General features: G+C 57.8%; 1 protein-coding gene across 1 annotated transcript in view; it reads right to left on the reverse strand.

Moving 5' to 3' along the window:
• CERK (ceramide kinase) overlaps nucleotides 1-17,246 on the reverse strand; it is a 21,240-nt gene extending 3,994 nt beyond the window's left edge. The window contains exons 1-10 of the mRNA XM_040637729.1: nucleotides 17,113-17,246; nucleotides 16,653-16,775; nucleotides 12,110-12,235; nucleotides 10,909-10,972; nucleotides 9,496-9,641; nucleotides 4,961-5,035; nucleotides 3,921-4,073; nucleotides 2,057-2,162; nucleotides 1,257-1,333; nucleotides 382-587 (exon numbers count right to left, since the gene is read on the reverse strand). Coding sequence (XP_040493663.1) covers nucleotides 382-587; nucleotides 1,257-1,333; nucleotides 2,057-2,162; nucleotides 3,921-4,073; nucleotides 4,961-5,035; nucleotides 9,496-9,641; nucleotides 10,909-10,972; nucleotides 12,110-12,235; nucleotides 16,653-16,775; nucleotides 17,113-17,137 — 1,101 coding nt within the window. The 5' untranslated portion in view covers nucleotides 17,138-17,246. The remainder of the gene's footprint in view (nucleotides 1-381; nucleotides 588-1,256; nucleotides 1,334-2,056; nucleotides 2,163-3,920; nucleotides 4,074-4,960; nucleotides 5,036-9,495; nucleotides 9,642-10,908; nucleotides 10,973-12,109; nucleotides 12,236-16,652; nucleotides 16,776-17,112) is intronic.
• Between the last annotated feature and the right edge of the window lie 2,567 nt (nucleotides 17,247-19,813).

Raw genomic sequence — 19,813 nt, forward strand, 5'->3', positions numbered from 1 at the left:
AAAAAAAAAAAAAAGGATTCTGGTGGTTCCTTAGCAGTAACTTGTAGAATTCTTTACCTTTTTCACAAGCAGTGTTTTAAAAGCCACATAAAAACACCATTAGAGTAGGCCTTAAATACAATTTAAAAAAACAACAAAGAACCACCGACAAATCTCACTCAGATCAGAGCCTGACCCACAGCTCCAGGCCTCTCGATATCGTGAGATGTGGGGTCTTCTGCTGTGTGAACGGCAGGGATGCCAGCGACTGTGGGAAGGTGTGCTGGAGGAGACTGTGTTTTTAGCGAGATCTACGAGGAGCACCTGAGACGAGGAGCTTCCGGCGGGTGAGCCCCCCCCCCCAGGAAGCTGCCCCCCGAGCCCCACGAGCCCACCACTCACCTGGTCATACTGGTTGGTGTGCCTGACGAGAAACCTCAGGAAGTTGAACCGGGAGCACTTCCGGATAAGGATGAGGTCAGAAGACCCGTCCCCCAAGTGGGCGGCCGGGGAGAGGCCCCGGGGGCTCCGGGGACAAGCGCAGGACATGTTTGTGGCGTTGATGGCCAGGAACTTCCCGCAGACCACCTTCCACTCTTCCACCTCCTCTGACGCAGAAAGAGGCATTACGGACGGGACGTTAGACGCGGGCGGGCGTCCCGGGACCGTCTCCACAGAAGCCCCGCGCCGCTGACCCCCTAGCCCCAGCCAAAGAATCCTGGGCCGAATGCCGGGCCCAGAGGGTCGCCTCCCAAAACGCAGAGCTGTTTCGCTGGTCCTCACGTGGGTGGGGACTTTTGGGCAACAATTTAGAACGGGGGTCACCAAGTGTGGGTGCCACCTGATTCTGCGTGGCCTGTGAGCCAAGAGTAATTTTCACATTTTTAAATGGAAAAAATCAAGAGACCTATGTTGTGACATATGGACGTGCTATACGACTCTAATTTCAGCGTCCACACAGACAGGTTTGCAACGCCGCTGCGCCCCTTCCCTCGTGAGCGTCGGGCAAAGCCCGAAGGCTTGAACGGGTCCCAGGAGCGCTCGCGGGGCGTGGAGGACGGGAGCCCCAACAGCGGCGTCTCCCTGCGATCTGTGCTTCCCCAAAGGCTGGCAGACAGCAACCACCTGCTGCCGCCGGGAGCTCGGGAGAAAGGGGTGCGCCGCGCGGCACCGACGAAGGGAAAGACGGGCAGCGGGAAGCCGCGATGCCCTCTGAGACTCAAAAACGCGCAATTCTGCACACAGTTGTGACCGTGAGTCTGTGTCAGAGATGTTACCCGTGTTCTCTAAGCCGTACAACGACTTCTTCTGCTCCTCCTCCAGCTGCTGCTTGCTTTGTCTGCACACGAAACATCTAAAAGACAAGGACATCAGCGCCTCGGTGTGCTGCGCGAGCGCTCGGCAGACGAAGGACCGCAACGGTTCTCGTGTGACAGCAAACTCGGGGTCAGACGCTTAGCGAACGGTGTTGCCTTTACGCACCAATTTGAATTCTCCAAATTAGTTCTTTGTAACAATTACACGTGTCCGCGAGTCCTGCTCTAACACTTGGGAGCATCTTAAGAACAGAGAGTGTCCTACGGGGCCGTGCCGAGAGCAGGTCTGCCTGGCCCCCGAGTTAGCAGAGCTCCGGCTGGAGTGAGGCCAAGAAAGGTACGAACCCCACAGACCAGATAATACAGTGGTTCTGGGTTCCAGTCGCTAACAAGCAAGTAGACGACTGGGAACTCATCGTCAGCGTGGACAGTATCTGCGGTCCTGGGCGCCACTGGACTCCCTGCCCCGGGGACAAGGGTTTACGCGGGCGAGAGGAGCTCATCAGCTCACCTTAGAGACACAACAGCTAAAACAGCTGCTGCCTCTCACTGTTCTGTTTATGGTCTCGAATCCTTTCCTTCTTGAAGTGCACGTGACCCCGGAGGCCCTGCACCGAGCCACAGTATCGCTGGGCACGCGAGACCCACCCTCCCCGTCCACACGGAGAAATGCCCCGCGTCCACAGTAGGAGCGCCCCCCCAGACAGCCCGGCTGTATTTCGCACGTTTTGCAGCAGAAACATGTGGAAGACTGTGCTCACCCTGCCCGGCAGGGTTTCCTGTCCCTCGGAGACCCCACTGTGTGTCGTGCTGGCAGGAAAGACACTGTCCCTTCGTAGCAGTGATGCGAAAAGAAGGTCTTCACACCTGAGAACAGAGCACAAAGCAATCAGCCTAGCGTCCCCTCCCGGCCACGAAGCTGTCAGCTGCATCTGCTCCAGGACACACCACCCCCCACGCCACCAGCACGTTCCAAGACCTGGGGGATGGGAGCACTGAGGGATCAGGCCATGCGGGGCACCTGGTCACCAGGGCTGCCCCCGACCATGACCCCTCCTGGCCTGCCCACAGGTCGCTGGCATCTGCTGGAGCCCCTGACGTCTGCACTGAAGGAGACGCTTCGAAGGGCAGAGCCACCACAGCCCCCTCTCTGCTCCTTCCAGACTGTTGGCTGGCGCCCCGGTGTCTCCCAGGCTCGGCCGCCCAAGGCCACCCAGGACAACTCTGGCGTCTGGGAAGAACTCCGATGAAGTCCACGGCACCACTGCCACCAGAAGACTGTGGCTGGCCTCCGTGACAGACTGCAGTGAGCCGTCCACTCTGAGCTGGACTGGCCTGCCTTGAATCTACCCCAATGTGCGCGGCATGAACCCAACCCGCTGAGTGGAGGAAGCCCAGCAGGACGTGAGAATGGGGCCTGAGGATGCCCCAGGCCACAGTGGGGACCGTGCCATGTCCTGCAAGCGTAACAGTTACACCACGCCCCAAGTTAGATGCAGGGCTGGCGCTGGCCACGGTCACAGCTGGTGTGATGCTGACAGCACAGAACCCCCCAGCCCCGGGCTCTGGGCTGCTCTGCCAGCACCTACATGTGGCCAGGCACCTGGGATACACTCCGGAACCACCTCTCCTGTGGAGAAGCACTTCCCAGGGCCCCTGGAGTCCACCTTCCACTGCTTGTCCCCCATGGATGGTTCTGGGTCCCCCAACTTCTCCCCGCTGGACAGCCCTCCAACTCGGCTCCTGCTAACACGAAGGGTGTGCAGCCTGGCCCTGCAGGCAGCCTCTCTCCTGGACGGCGTGACCGTCTCTGCCTGTCCCTGGATGGACCACGCGCATGCCCAACAGGCCCTAGAAGGTCAGTCTCCCGTCCGCCTCCAGAACTGCCTCCGAGCATCTCGGCGTCTCGGGTTCCCGGTGGGGGTGTGGATACGGTGCGCCTTGTGTCCCAGCGGAGGGGTGACTGGGGGCCGGACGAGGCCAGCTCAGCAGCGGGTAGTCAGGACGGCGCCAGTCTCCCCGAGGTTCCCATGTTTTCTAACTGCCTCGTCGTTCCTTATCCTGACTTGGGTTTATCAGATCTATGTCTTTGGAGTTCCTTGCATTTTAACTTTCAAGCCACCTGTGCTTTTAATTTAGGTAGGTCTTCACAGCACCTGAAGCTCAGTGTTGCCGACCCTTTCTCTCCTGAGAAAAGGGTTCAGATTTTAATACCTGCACTTCATTTAACTTAATAGATTCGCCCAAAAGCAAACTGGAAAGGGCAGGGTCCCCCTATAGGACATTGCTCAAACTCAGCCAAGGAGCACATGCGGGCGGCAGGCGTGCCCACCAGACTCTGCACCGTCAGACTCCTGTCCGAAGGCGACAGCGCCTGACGTGAGCAGACCGTCCCTGTTCCGCGAGGTCTGCAACCATTCCCAGTTCCCACCAGTTCCAGCCCTGCGGCCAGTACGGAGCACGGGTCTGTGGCCAGGGCTGCTGGCCCCGCCCTGCGGGCGCCCCGAACCTGTCTGACGAGCACCTGCGGCCGCAGAAAGCAGGGGGCTGGGCTTCTGTCCGTGGAGACGGGCGCGGTGCAGGGGGTCGGATGGGCACACGGCGTGCGCGCGTTCCCTGAGTTACCTGAGAAGTCGTATCTGATGAGACCCATCCAGCGCTTCCTCTCGCTGTCCTTGATGATGTCCCCGTAGAAGCCGTAGCCCAGGAGGGACACGGAGTACCGCAGCAGCGTGCTGTTGTGATGCACAGAGGACACGTCCATGGGCAGCGAGTCCCCTGCGGAGAGAAACGGTGCCCTTTCCACTCCGACGCCGCACCCCCTCCTGCCCCCACGGGGCCTCACCAGCACGCGCAGACGCAGACGATGACCAGGGGCGGGGGTGGGGGCCGTCCTCCTGGGGGGCTGGGCGCCTGTGCTTCACTCAAATGACAGAATTTTATGAGAATTTCCAGAACAGGTTTGGAAAGCCGTCCTGTTGGGACGGACACACACGGCCCCGTGGAGCGTGTTCCGTGCTACGAATGGGAGGAAAGGCGCCCGTGTTCTGAACAATCATAAACGGGCGACTCGTCAGCAGCACTTGTGTGGCTTCGGGTCACATGGCAGAAGCACCATCGTCAGGGACAGGGAGGGAGCCACGTGCTTACGCGGCGGGGACCGTGGCCGTCTGAGCAGCTTCCGGAGCCATGCCTGGCTTTCTGAGCCGGTGCCGAGCAACACAGGTGGCCTCCCACCCTTGGGCCGAGCGTGTAGGTGCCTAGTACAGGCCACACGGAAGGGGCATCGCAGGCGCCATGGACTCGGGCTGGGCAAGCCTGTGGGGACGGGGGCTGCGTCCTGGACAGAGCACCAGAGAGCAGAGCACCGGGCGAGTGTGGGCGTGTCCGGGCCTGAGGGTCGGCCCGGCCTGCACACAGGACACTGAGGCAGTTGGTCGGGTCACAGGGTGCGTGTGGCTGCGGAGCTGGCATCAGAGGGCTCTGAGCAGGGTTTGTGCTGATGAAAGGTCCCCCCGATGGCCACGGGAAGACAGGACAAGATGGGAGGTTGCAGGGACCCATGGCCCACGCGGAGCCCTGCTGGCGGGAGGCCCAGGGAGGTCCGCAAGCCCGCCGCTGGCACGGAGCTTCTCCCACGGTCCGTGCCCGCAAGAGGGACCTACCCACGATGATGTGCAGAGCAGACGTTTCTGCATCGTTCGTACCCACTGTCGAAAAACACACGCAGTCTGTTGACCCTGAATAAGGGAAAGGAAAAGATCTTTAATATCATTATAATAATTTAAAGTTGCAGCCGGTTTCCAACAGAGTGACACACAGCCTCGCCCCGACGCCGGCACCCTGGCTCATGGCCTGCACCTGACAAGACAGGAGCGGACCCCACGGAGCTCAGCGAGCACACGCCTCCCACTGATGTGCTCGTGCATGAACTGGGGGTGACCTCAGGGCACCCGGCGAGGATCCCCAGGGCGTGGTGATGCTGCTACAGACACTCCCTAGGTCTGTCCAGCTTCCAGCTGGGGCATAATCCAGGTCACTGTTCTGGGCCTGAGTGGGCTGCGTACTTGTAACAGAGATTCCTGACCCCGCTCCCCCGAGGTTCTGACTCAGCAGGTCTGGGATGGGGCTGAGCAATCTGAATTTTAACACATCTGCTGACCAGTTGAAAGATGCCTCGTGTGGATTTCCCAAGAATGAAGCACGTGACAACCCAGGACCGCACGATATTGCCACACACCGGACCCGCAGGCCCGGACCCGTCCGAGAACAACCGGTGTTAACGGCACGGAAGCCTGGACACCAGCAGGGTCCAGGGTGTCCGCACTGGGCCCCAGAACAACGGACGAGTCTCCCGTCGTAGGTGATGTCCCATGAAGCCGGGAAGTTCGTGGTCCCTGATGGATGGCTGGGTTGCAAGCACCTTGTGTTACATCTTCGCATAACAGACTCTGGGCCAGTTTGTCATCAGAGCGGAGGTTCTGAATTACTTCATCTAAGTGGACGTATGACTTCTCATGGCTGGGAAGTTACGTACACACACGTGTACTTAATATGCGTATTTGTTTTGATAACCTGAAAATTTCAGTGACATTCCAAAAATGAGCCTAAAAGTAAACATTTTTAAATAAACATTTAAGACCATACAAGTAAGTCTTAAAATGTTAAAAATGAACAGCAACAGTATCTAAGAAAACCCGTGGGGTTTCTGACTCTCCGACGCCCTCATCTTTATGATGAAGGGTGCCTGCATACCCAGCATGAACATTTCCAAGAGAACAAACTCTAGAAGAGCTTTTAATTACCCTGAGGTAGTTCTTCACATCCCCAGAACTTTCCAGAACTTTCCAGAACGGAGCCCACTTGCTCCCCCTGCGTGCCGGGGGCCTTGTTTACGTTCCTGGCAAGCCGTCCTTCACAACACACGCCCATCAGAGTCCTGAACTCGCCTGCGTTCGCAGAGATGGCCCTCGTACTCCCAGCAGGAGCTCTGCGAGGAGTGTCCGGCCCCTGTCCCGCACCGTGGCCTCTGCACCCGAGGCCCCTGAAGGCGTCTCTACGTCCGGGTCCACCCAGGCCAGACGCCAGCACTGGGGAGGCACGGTCTCGGGACGGAACTTCCCGGGGCTCACGTCCGCGTGTGCCGGGACGCCCGGCAGAACCGCAGCAGAGCGGGCCGTGGTGACACCGCACCCCAGGGATGGCCCTGGCTGTCCGCAGCTGCCAGACGCGTCTCATCTAAGGCGGTGTGGGTGCCCGGCCTTCCTGGTCAGGCGTCCAGGCCCCGGCCAGGCTGGGGTGCGGCCCCGCGTACTTGCGTTCTAGGATTTCCCACACCCTGGCCCTGGACTGGCAGGACATAGTTCTCTGTCACCCGGTCCTGCAGGCAATTAATATGGCAGGTGACCTGTGCTGCTGACAGATTTCGGGGATTCTTTTGCTAAAAAGTCAGATTTTTAAAGGAGGCTGTCACTCAGCTTACTCCCTACTCCGGATCCTTCTTGGGACCACCGCCCTCTGCCTGTACCTCCTCCCTGCGCCCTGCCTCTTGCTCCCCACTCTCGCCTCCTGGCCTGACAGCGTAGCCAGAGCCAGACTCGCTCCTGCCCTGCGGCCCCTGCGGGGCCCCTGCTGCCCAACGACAGGGCTGTCCTCCCCGCACTCCGGGTCCTTGCACAGTGTCATGGCGAGAGGCCTCCCAGAGCACCCTGTCTGCAACGGTGTGCTCCCCCCGCCCCGCCTCTGCTCTCTGCGTTCTGTACCCACAGCTGGCCTCCCCGCATCCTGGGGGCCCCGCCTCGCTCACTCCTGGGCCCACGGCAGGGCTGGGAAACCCACGTTGCTCACATGTGCGATCACGGACTGACTGAATGACCGCTGAGCTCCAGGGACCTTCGGCTCGTGGGCACCTCACGTTTGGAAGAGGCCAGCCTGGCACAGCTGGAGGGACCCGGGTGTCGGCAGACAAGTCCCCAAAACACTGTTCCTCCCTTTTAACTTCCAGCGTGCCTTCAACAGCTCATCTCTCGGATATGACCTAACTCCCCGGGCATTTCCTCAGACATCCGTGTGGCCAAGGCTTTAACCAAGAGGAAGCCCCAGCTGGAAGCGCAAGGTCTGGCTCAGACCGGGCGTCAAGACGGGGTTCCAGCACCAAGTCCGCAGAGGCGCGGGGGCTCAGGTGTGCCGCAGGGAAACAAGGACGGGAGGCACAGGGAGAGGGCCCCCTCCTGTGGACTGGCTCCTTCCTCTAAATCCTCAAGTAGACAGAGACTAGGATTTATAAAGCATCAGCATCGTACTCAAGGCAGCTGGAGCAGTGATCTGGTCTCTAACACGCTCTGTCTTGGACCATCCCAGCCACCCCGAGGCTGTGACACACCAGCTAGACCCCCGCAGCCCCAATCCCGCACCACCGCTCCTCTGGCTGCTGGCCTCAGGGCCCCCAAGGAGCCCCGTCTCTAATCTCCATCAAAACTCTCGCCCCCACCCGGATGCCTTGTCTTCATGCCCCCAAGTTACCAAGACCAACTTCACGGGATCACCCTGCTGCCTCCACCCTCATTCCTCCATCTGCTGCCTCCACCCCCATTCCTCCATCTGCTGCCTCCACCCTCATTCCTCCATCTGCTGCCTCCACCCCCATTCCTCCATCCGATGCCTGTCGGCTCTGCTGCAAAGCTACGGCCGAGTCACGGCCGACCACCTGGCCACCAGCCCAAGCACCGGTGTCCTCCCCAGGGCTCGGGGAACACCGCCCAGAACAGCGCCAGTGGTGGTGTGCAAGCCAGCTCCGACAACACTGCCCACCAGCCTCTACGACCTCCTCCCGCGGCATCTCACCTTGCTGGGCCCTTGTCCAGGCCCCTCGGTGACCCCACTCCTGACACCCCTGCCAGGCGGGCCCCCTTTCCTGGGCACACGGCTCATTCCCATCCGCCCTCCGCCCTCTACTGGGGCCTCCTGTGTGGGCAGAGGCCATGCCCCTCTTGTTCTCTGCTGGCCCCAAGGCCCGGAACGCACACAGCACGCACCCCGTCCGTCCTCACAATGCTGCTGACATGTGGGCGCTGCAGGGGCTTCCACGCTCCTTGGGAATGTTAGCAGCTTTGGGTATTATCAGTGGCAGTGCTACTGCGGGCAAATGGCCGTAAAAGACGTCATGGAAAAAGAGCTTAGCAGATAGAAAAACAAAATCCACGTAGTCCAGAACAGTCCGCATGCAAACTCAAACGACAACAGCCTAACCTGGGAAAAGAGCTGTGAGCTATAACCAGGCAGGAAGAAATACGGCCACTACGTAAACGACGGTCTGTCGGAAAAGACAAAGGCTTTTCCTGACTGGCAGAGAGGACCCTCTGGGCGACCTTGTGACGGCTCGTCTTGGCCCATAAAGCGGGACCACGATGGCAGCTCCCACACAGCTGTGGCGGCAACGAAATGACAGGATGCGCCACGGGGGACTTTTGCCAGAGCCCGGTGCACAGCCAGCCCGTGTCGCGGCCTCCGCGGGGCAGGCCCGGCGCTGGGCACGCGCCTCACGCCTGCAGCCTGTGTGCGGAGCCTCGAACCCACAATGCACAGGCTTCGCTCAACACGGTGATTTTTCAAAGAACTAGTGCTTCCTGCAAAGACACAAACACACTGAGCAGGGGTGCTGGGCGGCTCAGTCCATTGGGCGTCCAAGTCTTGGTTTCAGTTCAGGTCGTGATCTGGGGATCACGGGATGGAGACCCACGTTGGGCTCCGCTCTTTGCGGGGAATCTGCCTGAGATTCTCCCCCTCCCTCTCCCTCTGCCCCTTCTCCCCCCAGCCCTCAAATAAGGAAATCTTAAAAACAAAAACAAAAAACCCACCCTGAGCCAGACCTCTTCAGGACACAGCCCAGGGGCCCACGGGGTTAACAGGCCCTGGCCCNCAGCTGGTGCCCCCCGTGCCTCCCACCCCCACCAACTGGTCAGTCCTCTGGGAGCAGACTGTCCCCAGCCGCCAGCTTCTCAGTGCCTGTGGGAAGCAGGCGTCTGGGGAAGGAGGACAGGATTCCCTCAGATACACGTCAGGGATCCTTTACTTGGTCACGAGCTCTCTCTCAACAACGTCTGCACCGTGGGGTGTTCAAATCACCGTCTCAGTAACAGAATGAGTGTGAAGGAAAACCAAGCTGATGGCCCAGGGCAGGGGGAGGAAGCGGCGGCCCGACCTGCAGGGATGATGCCGATCCTGACCGGGCTGGGTACCAGCGCTGCCCTGGGCTGGTTCTGGTCCACGCCGGCGTTCCGCTGCGTCCTGCCGATCAGGCCGTGCAAGACCTCGCTGAACATGCCGTCTCCGCCAACACAGACGATTCTGCAGGGGACACAGGCTGTGAGGGTCCCTCCCGCTGCCCCCACAGTGCCGCACTCTCTATTGCTCGTCGTGGGTCCTGAGAAGGACAATCCAGGTGGCCGGTCCCGTGGCCGACTCGGAGCACTTATTTCCCGGGCACAAGTCCCGGCACCCACTGCGGCCACCCTGTGCTCCTGTGTCCCGTGGCTGCAACAGTGGCCACCCACTTGGGTTCCTACACTGGTTCCCCGAGTCGAACCTTCTGCCCCCGCGGCCCCGCCCTGATTCCCGGTGTGGCCACAGGAGGCCATGAAGGGCAGGGCTAGGGCCAAGCCTCTGGCCCTGCTGTGCCCCCGGGGCCCCGCTCATCACAGAGAACGCCCTCTGCCTTGGCCCGCAAGCTGGGTGCTTCCCTTCAGGCCAAACTGCTAAAAAATAAGGAGGCCCTCAGCACCAGTCCGTGAGCCCCCCAGGTCCTCACCACTGTGGAGGCAGCCGCCCTGCCCCAGGCCTCATTCGCCGACCACCTGCCACGCGCTAGGCCTGTGCCAGGTGCTGGGGGACAGCTGCGCACAGGGCCGAGGACGCTGGCCCTCCAGGAGCTGACACGCCAGCAGACAGACACAGCACAGACGCAGACTCGCACGTGGGGCCGGCGGAAAGAGCGCAGCAGCCCCCCGTGTCACGCAGCCAAGCACGCACAACCGGGGCCGCAAGAGGAGACGTCAAACACACCCAAACCAAGGGGTGTGACGGAACAACTGGTCTACCCTCTCAGAACCTCAGCCACACCAAGAAAGGCTGAGGAACGGCTCCAGAGCTGAGACCAGAGCACTCACAATGGGGTGCGAGGGCTAGACAAGTCTCCCACCCTAAAGGAACAATGGGACAACTGGCGGGACCTAAATGAGGACAGCAAACAGGTAAGAGCGTTGTGTCGTGTGGTTTCCTGGGTTATCGTGGTATTTTGTTCCATAAGAGAAGAGCCTTCTCTTTAGGAAATATGCACTCAAATATTTAGGGACAAAAGGTGATCATGTCTGTAACAGACTTTCAAATGATTCAGTGAAGATTCATCTGTGTATGTGGGTAGGAAGATGGAGAAGGAAAACGGCCAGTGGTTGTCTCCAAGTCACAGAAGGTGTGACGGAACTCTTCTGATGTTTCTAATTTTCTCCGATGACAATTAAGAACAAGACTAAGGACGGGGAGTGAACAACCGTAAGACGGGCAAAGCCTGCTTTGCGTCCACTACACAGCAGGAGTCCAGAGACAGGACCGTACTCACCCGTCGTATTTGTCTATGTTGATCTCATATAAACTCTCCTTGGCCTGATTTGCACGTTCGGTAACTGTGGGGAAAAATAACATTACGTTGTCTAGCTTACGTTCAAATCTGAGAATCCAATTTAAAATATAAAACAAGCAAACTCTTCCTTTTAAATGAGGTCCTATAACATCGTCAGGAGGATTTCCTGCAAGGAGTCCCTCTTACAGAGAGGGGACGCTGTCCCCAGTGGAAGGTGACATGCTCAGGGTAAGATGTCACATTCTTGGCATCTCATTGCCAACAAATAGTAACTTTTTGGAAAGAGATTACGTCTTCTATATCATAGCTTTTCCTTATTATCCCAGTTATGTTGAAAATTTTAATTAATTGACTTTAAATTAAAAAAAAGAAAATTTTAGAGTATCCCAAAATGTAAGAAAAAGAAAACCTGAGTCCACAGGGTGTGCACTCAACGTAAGAAACGAAAACACAACAGAAACACTACTGCGCGTGGAGTCTTGTACCCCTGACTCTGCAGCATTTATCACAGCCACTCTTTTTCAGTGAAAAGTTCTCTGGAAGACCACGTTAAAGGGCCACGTGCTGTCCCTTCGGATTCATGGGGGCACAACTGCCCCCACGTCTCCTGCCCATAGGCGCTCACGCTGGTTTGCTACCGTAAGACGCGGCCGCACACCCCTGTGCGCGTCACTCCGTCCTAGGAAAGAGTAAGAAAACTGGGATACTGGGCAAACCCCCCACATTTTTAAGGCTCTTTGTCCACACTGCCAGCAGCCCCTCAGGAAGTGTGCACAGACCTCAGAGCACGGGATCGGGGGGGAGAACAGCATCTCTGCACCTCCGCCCGGCGTTGAGAGTTTGCACGAAAAACGCCGCAGACACATGACGGTTCCTCAAGCGTCACTTATTGGTGAAATTATTTCTAAGCCTCAGTAACTGCTTCTCTCTCTTCCCGCAAGGATTTCCTGTCCAGGACCTTTACCTTCCCTCGTCTTAGTGTTTCTCTTGAGTGCTTTTCATGCTAAGACTTCGCTAGAAAAGTATACATTCTTTATTTTGTATTGTTCTCATGCTGGTATATAAAACAACACATTCTACTTCATTGAAGATAACCTTGTAAGATAAAATCTTGTCGAGTGACCCCACCTGAATCGTTCTCAACTTTACCCCTACACGCTGAACAGGATTGACACCTTACCAATCACTTCGGTGGTGATGGAGGCTAATGTAAACAGTGGTGCCACTTTCCTTTCGTAGATCCGCCTGCCGTGTCCTTTCCCTCCGAACGGGTTGATGAACACCAGTAAGTGCTTGGGTCTCGATGCTACAAGACAGCAACGTGTACGTCGGTGAGGCAACAAGTCATCAGGAGGAGGGCTGTGCTACCGGACAGTCGAACGACCGCGGTTTGAGGACTCCGCTCAGTAGTGCCTGATGAAAAGCATCTTACAGGTAAAGAACAGTGCTAACCAGTGCTAACCAGTTTGCTAAAGGAAAAGCGAAAATGACAGTCTATCAGAAGGGGCAGGCGCTTTGTGTATCCGCAAATCCCCGGGCATTCAGGATTCTGACTGAGACAGACACCGTCTCCTGGCGAAGAGTCCTACAAATGTAACTTCTGGAAGGTGAAGGAAGATGCGTCTGCGGAGAACAAGAAGAAACAGCTGTACAGAAGGGACCATTAGGAGAGACAGAGAGGACGGAGAGATGGACAGACAGACACAGACAGCCCGTCAGCCCCTGGCTTCAGTCCCGTCCAGAGAGCCTTCTCACCTGGCTCATATATAGGTCTTTACAGCCACTCCCAACATTTCTGTTGCGGTCAGTTCACACAGATCCTGAGGCTCAAAAACAAAGTTAACTAGCAGATCAATAAAAGTAGCAAGAAAGTACACACCCCCCAAACTGAAAACCTACGTGCACACGGAAGTTAACAACAGCCGTTCACGACAGGCCCCGAGCGAAAACACCCACGTGTCAGTCCGCTGGCGGCTGACGCTCCCGACGCGGCCCAGCCACACAACGGGGAGTACTATTCGGCAGTGAAAAAGCCCAGACTACTGGTCTACAACCAACACGGCTCCCTCTCAGCGCTGTCGTGTGGAGCCTCAGCCCTACTCGAAGGAGCGCCCGTGACGTGACCATCCGTGTGGTGGCCGTCTCTGCACCGACGGGAAGGATCACGAGAAAACTCTGGGGTGATCTACGTCTCACGGGAGTCTGGGCGACACAGCTTGTGTATGCATGTTCCGATACCGCTGAGTTCAACTCCTGACCCGCCCACTTGGCCGTATGGGGGTTCTGGCTCGGAACTGTACGCAAATGCTGGTCTCTAATTCAGGAGGCGCCCGCTGAAGTGTTTAAAGCACCCCCGTCGGTCAGTAACTCCGAAACCCAGCAGACAATACAATCAACTAACGGACAGACTCACAGACGCTGGCAAAGCGAAGATCGCAAACCGTCAACCGCTGAAGCATCTATGCGGTGGGTACGTCCCTGTTTGTGACACGATTCGTCTGTATGCTTGAAAAACTTGACAATAAAATACTGGGGGGAATGTACAGTAGAGAAAACCAACAAAGCCGAAAGTTGGTTCTTTAAAAAGATTCATAACAATGGGGCGCTTGGGCGGCTCAGTCGTTAAGTGTCTTGGCTCAGGTCACGATCCCGGGGAGCCTGCTTCTCCCTCTGCCTCTGTGCTCGCTCTCTCTCTCTGACCAATAAATAAAATCTTTAAAAATAAAAATACAAATATTCATAAAATTGACAATTCCCTAATAAAGACGCTACAGAACAAGGGGGAAGAGACAGATTAGTAATTATCAGGAAGGAGAAAGGGGACATTCCCCCAGAGTCTGCACATATTACAAGGGAAGTATTAATAAAGAATTTATAAACTTGGATGAATGGACAGAATTTCTTGAAAAATAATATTTACCAAAGTTGGCAGAAGCAATAGAAAATCTGAATAGTCTGATATTTAATGAAGAAACCAAAGTCATTCATGAAAACCTTCTCAGAAAGAAACCCAGGGCCCAGACGGTTTCACCAGTGAATGCTTCCAAGGACCCAGGCAAACTCACAGCCCCAGTATCACGTAAATGCTTCCCCAGAACAGAACGAAGGAGCACCTCTCAGCTCCCCGCACGGGGCCACCAACGCCTGACGGCAGAACCAGGCAGGAGACTCACGCGTGGCTCCTTGTCCCCTGAGCCGAGGTGCAGAAATCCTGAACAAAATATCAGCAAGCCAACTCCAGAAATATATAAAAAGAGTTAGCAGGTCAAGCCCCAGTGGATTTCACAGGAATACAAAGACTTTTATACAAGAGAAACCAAGGTACTTAGCACATTAACTCAATCACACAGGCACCTCGAGAGATGCAGAAAAAGCATTTATCAAATTCCACACTCAGCCACGGGTTAAGAAAAAACAGTCTAGAAAGCTAGGAATTAGAAAAGAACTTCCTTAAGATGTTTTTTTCTGATTTTTAAATTTTTATTTATTTTTATTTTTTAAGTAATCTTTACGCCCAGCGTGGGGCTTGAACTCACAACCCGAGATCAAGCATCACCTGTCGTGCCGACTCAGCCTGCCAGGGGCTCCCTTAATAGGTTTTTTAAAAAATCTATTAAAAACCCAAGAAACATCATTCTTGACAGAGAAATGTTGGGAACTGCCCCCAAGAGCAGGGGTGAGACGATCCTCTCCCCTGGGAGCCGCCCCGGGCAGAAGTGTAAGAGAGAGAGGAGGAGCCAGGAACTAAGATGAATGAACAGGAGTGCATGGCTCACAGGTGACCCGATTCTGCTTAAAATGCAAAAGAATCATCAGTCCATTAAAATTAATAAGTGAATTTGCAAAGTCATTGGATGCAACGTGAAGTTCAATCCAAGTTCAACACAGAAACAAGGCGTGAAGGTCAGCATGGTGGCTTCGCGGCACGACCGTGGGCAGGGAAAGGACCGTCCTTGCCATCAGCCGCGGGGGCTCGAGCACGGCCTGTACTTCCAGGAGCCCTGACCACTCCCCCTACACCACACACAAACCCAACTCCAGGCGGACTGCGGGTCTAATGTGAAAGGTAAGACAAAGTTTTGAGGAGAAAATATCTTTATGGTCCTGGAGTGGACAAGGACGTGGAATAGGGTCCAGACTAACCACAGAGAACAAAAGAGAGAGAACTAGGACTACACTAACATCGAGGACGTGCGTCCATCAGCAGAGCCCAGGAGGAGCGTAAAGAGGCCAACCACAGAACGGAGAAGGTACCTGCAATCGTAAATCTGCAGAAGCCCAGGATCCACGGTACGCAGACAGCATCTACACAACGTCAAGAAAGGACGGACAGCCCGACAGAAAAATGCACGAAGGTCTTAAGCAGACTCCTTACAGAAGAGGATTTCCAAGTGGCCCGTAAACATAGGAACGTACTTCTCAACCTCAGTAGCTACAGGGAAATGCAAATTAGTACCACAGCGCGAGACTCCGGACACCCATCAAAGCAGCTGCAGTTTTTAGGGTGTGGGCAGGAAGCGGGGCAGCCAGGACTCTGCCGTTCCGCCGGGGCGTGTCGCGGGCACCGCAGTCTGGAGGGCGGTCTGACGGTGTCCACCGGGGAGCACACGCGTGCCCCTCGCCCCAGAAATTCCAGTCCCGTGTACACAGCCAAGAGAAGGGCCAGAGTGTGCCCAGCACGAGACCCGTGCCAGAACGTTCCACGCGGCAGTGTCCGCAGCAGCCCACATCCGGGAGCCAGCCCAGGGACCTCCAACAGTAAGATGGGTAAGCACGCGGTCGTAGGCGGGGGACGCGCCGCCGGCCGGACGAGCAGCAGCCGAGCTTCACAACCTGACACTGAGCCCAGAAGCCGCACACCGGCGCTGCCGCGGTACAATCTGACTTACACGCAGCCCAAGACGGCGCACCTGCTCCTGAGACGCCGGGCCGTGATCGGGGAAGGGGCTGCGCGGGGCACGGGGGGCCGGCAGGGTTCTGGTTTGGGAGCTGGATGCGCTCAGGGTGTGGGCTGCGCGCTCGGGACCTGTCGCTTCCCTGAGTCTGCTACTTCCGGAGACAATAAGGTGACACAGTCGGAGCGGCTGAAGCAGCCGAGTCCGCGCACCCCCGCAGATACAAGGAGCCTGTGGCAGCGGAGCACGGCGGGGGCTTTCCTGCGAGGCAGTGGAGAGCACCCCCGCATGCAGGGGTAAGGTTCAGAGTCCTTCCTCCTGGAACCACCCCCGTGCACACTGTCTGTGTTCTGTGGTGAAAGCCCGTGCGGAGTCGACCAGATTACGTACTGAGATTATAACCAAACAGCACGGAACAGGATTACGGGTACTGACCATCTTCCGAGGAGTGACAGACAGACTCTGGTCACCCAGCAAGCCTCCCGCATTTCCCGTGTCGGGCACACCCCTGATGTGTGGAGGTGCGGCCCCCATGGCCTGCTTCACTCCCCACATTCACCCGGAATGCAGGGATCCCCTTCCCCGCTGCCGGAAACAGAGACTGAGGCCCCGCAGGCCAGGGACCGCGCCCCGTCTCACCGCTGGTCAGTGGAGGCGCCCCGGCCGTGGAGGCCCCGTGGGGGACGGCCCACTAGGCTAGGGGCTCCTCTAACTGGTACGCTGGTCACACCGATCTAGCACTGCATTGGCTAGAGGAAGCTGCGCACAGAGGGGGGCAGCAGACACGGAGCGACCCTGGGTCTCGGGGGTGCACGAACACGCACGTACCCAGCTTCCCCAGCAGCTCCTGGAGGGTGTGCAGCCACAGGTGACACAGCGGCTCCTCGGCACAGCAGAAAGTGACCTGCGCCCACTTCCAGCGGTGGCGGCGGGCTCTCTGGACACAGTGCACTGCAGAGAAAGACCGCGCGGCCGGTCAGCGCGCCCCGCGCCCCACGCGCTCGTGCATGGACCCCCCCCCCCCACCCCGCCGCACCCGCCTCCTGGCTAGTGAGTCACACCCAAGGCATCAGGAGAAAGACCTACTTCTCAGTTCTTTCAACCCATATTAAAAACAAAGAAACGAGATGATCAAAACATTAATTAAAGTCGATCTTGGAAAAAATTACATAAGGCAATTTCTAAAAGAAAAAAAAGGGAACACTGAGCTTGTCAAACAAGTGACAAAAAAGCTGCCCTTTCACTGCGTGAAATCAGGGAAGACGGGGGAGGGGTTTCACTCCGTCACCTGTGAACGCGAAGGGCTTTTCCATCTTCTGCCATTTTCCGCTGCTGTGGTGTTTCCCGTGAGTGTCTGCTTCTTCCACGGTGATAATCTCAGAAATAGGCACCGAGCAGGCATCTGTAAAGGCCACATTCTCACGTCAGATGAGGTTCAAAGAATTCACATGAATACATGAAGTCCATTCCAAAATGCCAGGACCGTTCCGCTTTACTATTCTCATTAGACATCCAAAAGTAACAACAAAAAAAAGAATCATATGTGGTTTTTAAATTCAGAGCTAAACACATTTGGGAAACTCAATGTTATCAGAAGAGCGGATGTTTTATCCAAATGTAGACTGCCAGCTTCTCCCGTGATCTGCTCGGCTGGCTTTTCCAGGCCGGCCGCTGTGCCGCATTTGGGGAAAGATATTCAAGGCACAGTGTCTGTGCTCAGTCTGACTCGGGAATCCAAGTGGGAGGAAGCACAGGATGAGCCGTGGGGCGGGCAGGACCCAGGGCTGCCACGTGTGCCCCAGAGAGCCCGGGCCCCACCGAGGCGGAGGCCAGGGGTGGGCGGGGGGTCCAGTCAGAGTGGGAGGGGAAGGCCTGCATGGGCCTGGGGGCGGACAGCAGCTGATGCCCACTGCGGGAAACCCAGAGGAGGCCACTCCACGGAGCTGCCCGGATGGCAGAGGCAAGCCGGGCACGAACACGGCTGGGGGCCGGGCAGCGGAGACCCAGAACCGCAAGCCCCCGTCTGCACCAGCTACGTTCTGGAAGCCTGTCCGCAAACTGCTGTTAGGACCGACGATCTGTTTTACAGGGAATAGCATTATAACTTGTGGTCTGGTCCCAGGCTGCTGTGAGGCCTGCCATCGCGCTAAAGGGCTCTATTTTGGTAACAGCCCCCAGAAACCCACTGCTGTGGCATTTCAGCAACGTGACATCGTTTGGAAGTCACTGCCTACGGAGGTCAAGTTGTAAACCCGGGAAGGCAGCCTCTGGATGGGCGTGGGCCTCGAAGGAGCCTTGGAAGGCTGGGAGGGGCCGGTCCCCAGGGGGGTCAGACTGGTCAGGAGCAACAGACAGATATACTCTGGCTGAGGAACCAGAGGTGGCCTCAGAGGGCAGCGTGGGCTCTGGCGCACCAGGGGTCAGAGGCCGGGGAGGGGCGGCTCGGGGCCCTGCCGTCTGGCACCCTGCCCTTGGCAAAGCCTCTCCCCGAGGCCTCCCCCCAGGGCGCCCTGCCTTCTCCCTCCCTCAGCCAGAAGCTGCGGCTCTCCCTCCTCGTCCCTTCTCCCCGCTGTAGCAGCCTCTGCTCACGAGGGCTCCCCGCCACTGGCTCCCGTCCCACAGCCTGCCTCCCCACACCCTCCTCGTCTCATGGGGCGCTGGCCTGCCGTCCTTCGAGTCCCGCTGGGTCCACACCAACGTTTCCTGGCCCTCCGCCCCGTCTCCTGCGGGAGGAGCTGCCAGGTGTGTGTCTGGGGCATCGGCCGGGGGCTCGGGAGCACTGCAGGATGAGTCAGGGATCCCCCACGTGGGATCACACGCTCACACGGCGACCGCAGACCACCGAGAACAAACGGCAGGCTCTCCCGCAGGCCTGGGGAGTCCTTACGGCGGGGCCCGTCTGATAAGGAACAGCCGAGGATGTCGCGATACGCTAAGCGTGCACAGTAACTAGGAGTGACCGGCTTCTCAGTACCAAGACGACCGCTGGCGCAAGGAGCTGCACAAGACACGAAGACAGTCGTCATCTGACGTCATGAAACGCGGGGAAGTGACACGTGACTCACAGGATAGCCCACGCGAGAGAGTCTGCAAGTTGATAATCCCAATCTTGCCTATTCGGTTTGACAGACTCGAAGAACCGAAGGAGGACGCGTGCGACGTCATGATGCTGCCCCGCGCCCTGCTCACTAGGGCCTGAGCGTCCCCTCGAGTCCTGCACGCGGGCTCATGAGCCATTACGTCGCACGCAGCCATGACGGGCCACACCCAGACCCCCGCAGCCCCGGCTCGCGCGGGTACCCACCCGGCGCCGGACCCCGTTCCCGCCGCTGCCCCGGCTCTGCCCTCCTACAACTTCCAGGGAACCATCACAGACGGAGTGCGTGGAGGTGATGTCGGGGTGACAGGGCAGAGGAGGGGGCGCAGTGCAGGGCTGGAGGTGAGGGGAAGGGCTCAGGGTCTGAGCAGAGACGGCAAGGAGGCCAGGACAAGCCGCACAGAAGGTGGCTTGGGAGAGAAGCAGGAGCCGAGGGAGGGACAGGGATGGAAGGACGGGACGCAGGGACGCGGGGCTTGTGACTTGGTGGCTGGTGCAGCTCTCACTCGGGGGAGCTGGAGCTCAGGGGGCTCCGGGCAGAGGGAGGCCCGGGCTGACGCAGGTCTGCTCCTGGGGGACCGGACAAGGGACACGACACAGGGAGGGGCTCTGGGGTGAACCTCCGTGTCTTCCGCTACAGTCAGCCCACCCGAAGCGTCCTGTTCCTTGGGTGCGGACGAGACAAGCACCCGTGAGCAGGATGCGTTACTTCACACGTGTGCGGTTTCTGCGCGGGACACACGCAGGAAGGCACAGAACTGTGTTTCCTAAAGACGGACCGAGACCCGCGGGGAGGCCAAAGTCCCTACTGCCTGCACACCTCACTGAGGAAAGTGAGGGACAGGGTGTGGGTCTGGCCTGGGGGCTGCCCCTCGGGGGACACAGGAAGCAG

The sequence above is a fragment of the Ursus maritimus genome, unplaced genomic scaffold (assembly GCF_017311325.1).
Source record: "Ursus maritimus isolate PB19 unplaced genomic scaffold, ASM1731132v1 scaffold_21, whole genome shotgun sequence".
Lineage (NCBI taxonomy): Eukaryota > Metazoa > Chordata > Mammalia > Carnivora > Ursidae > Ursus > Ursus maritimus.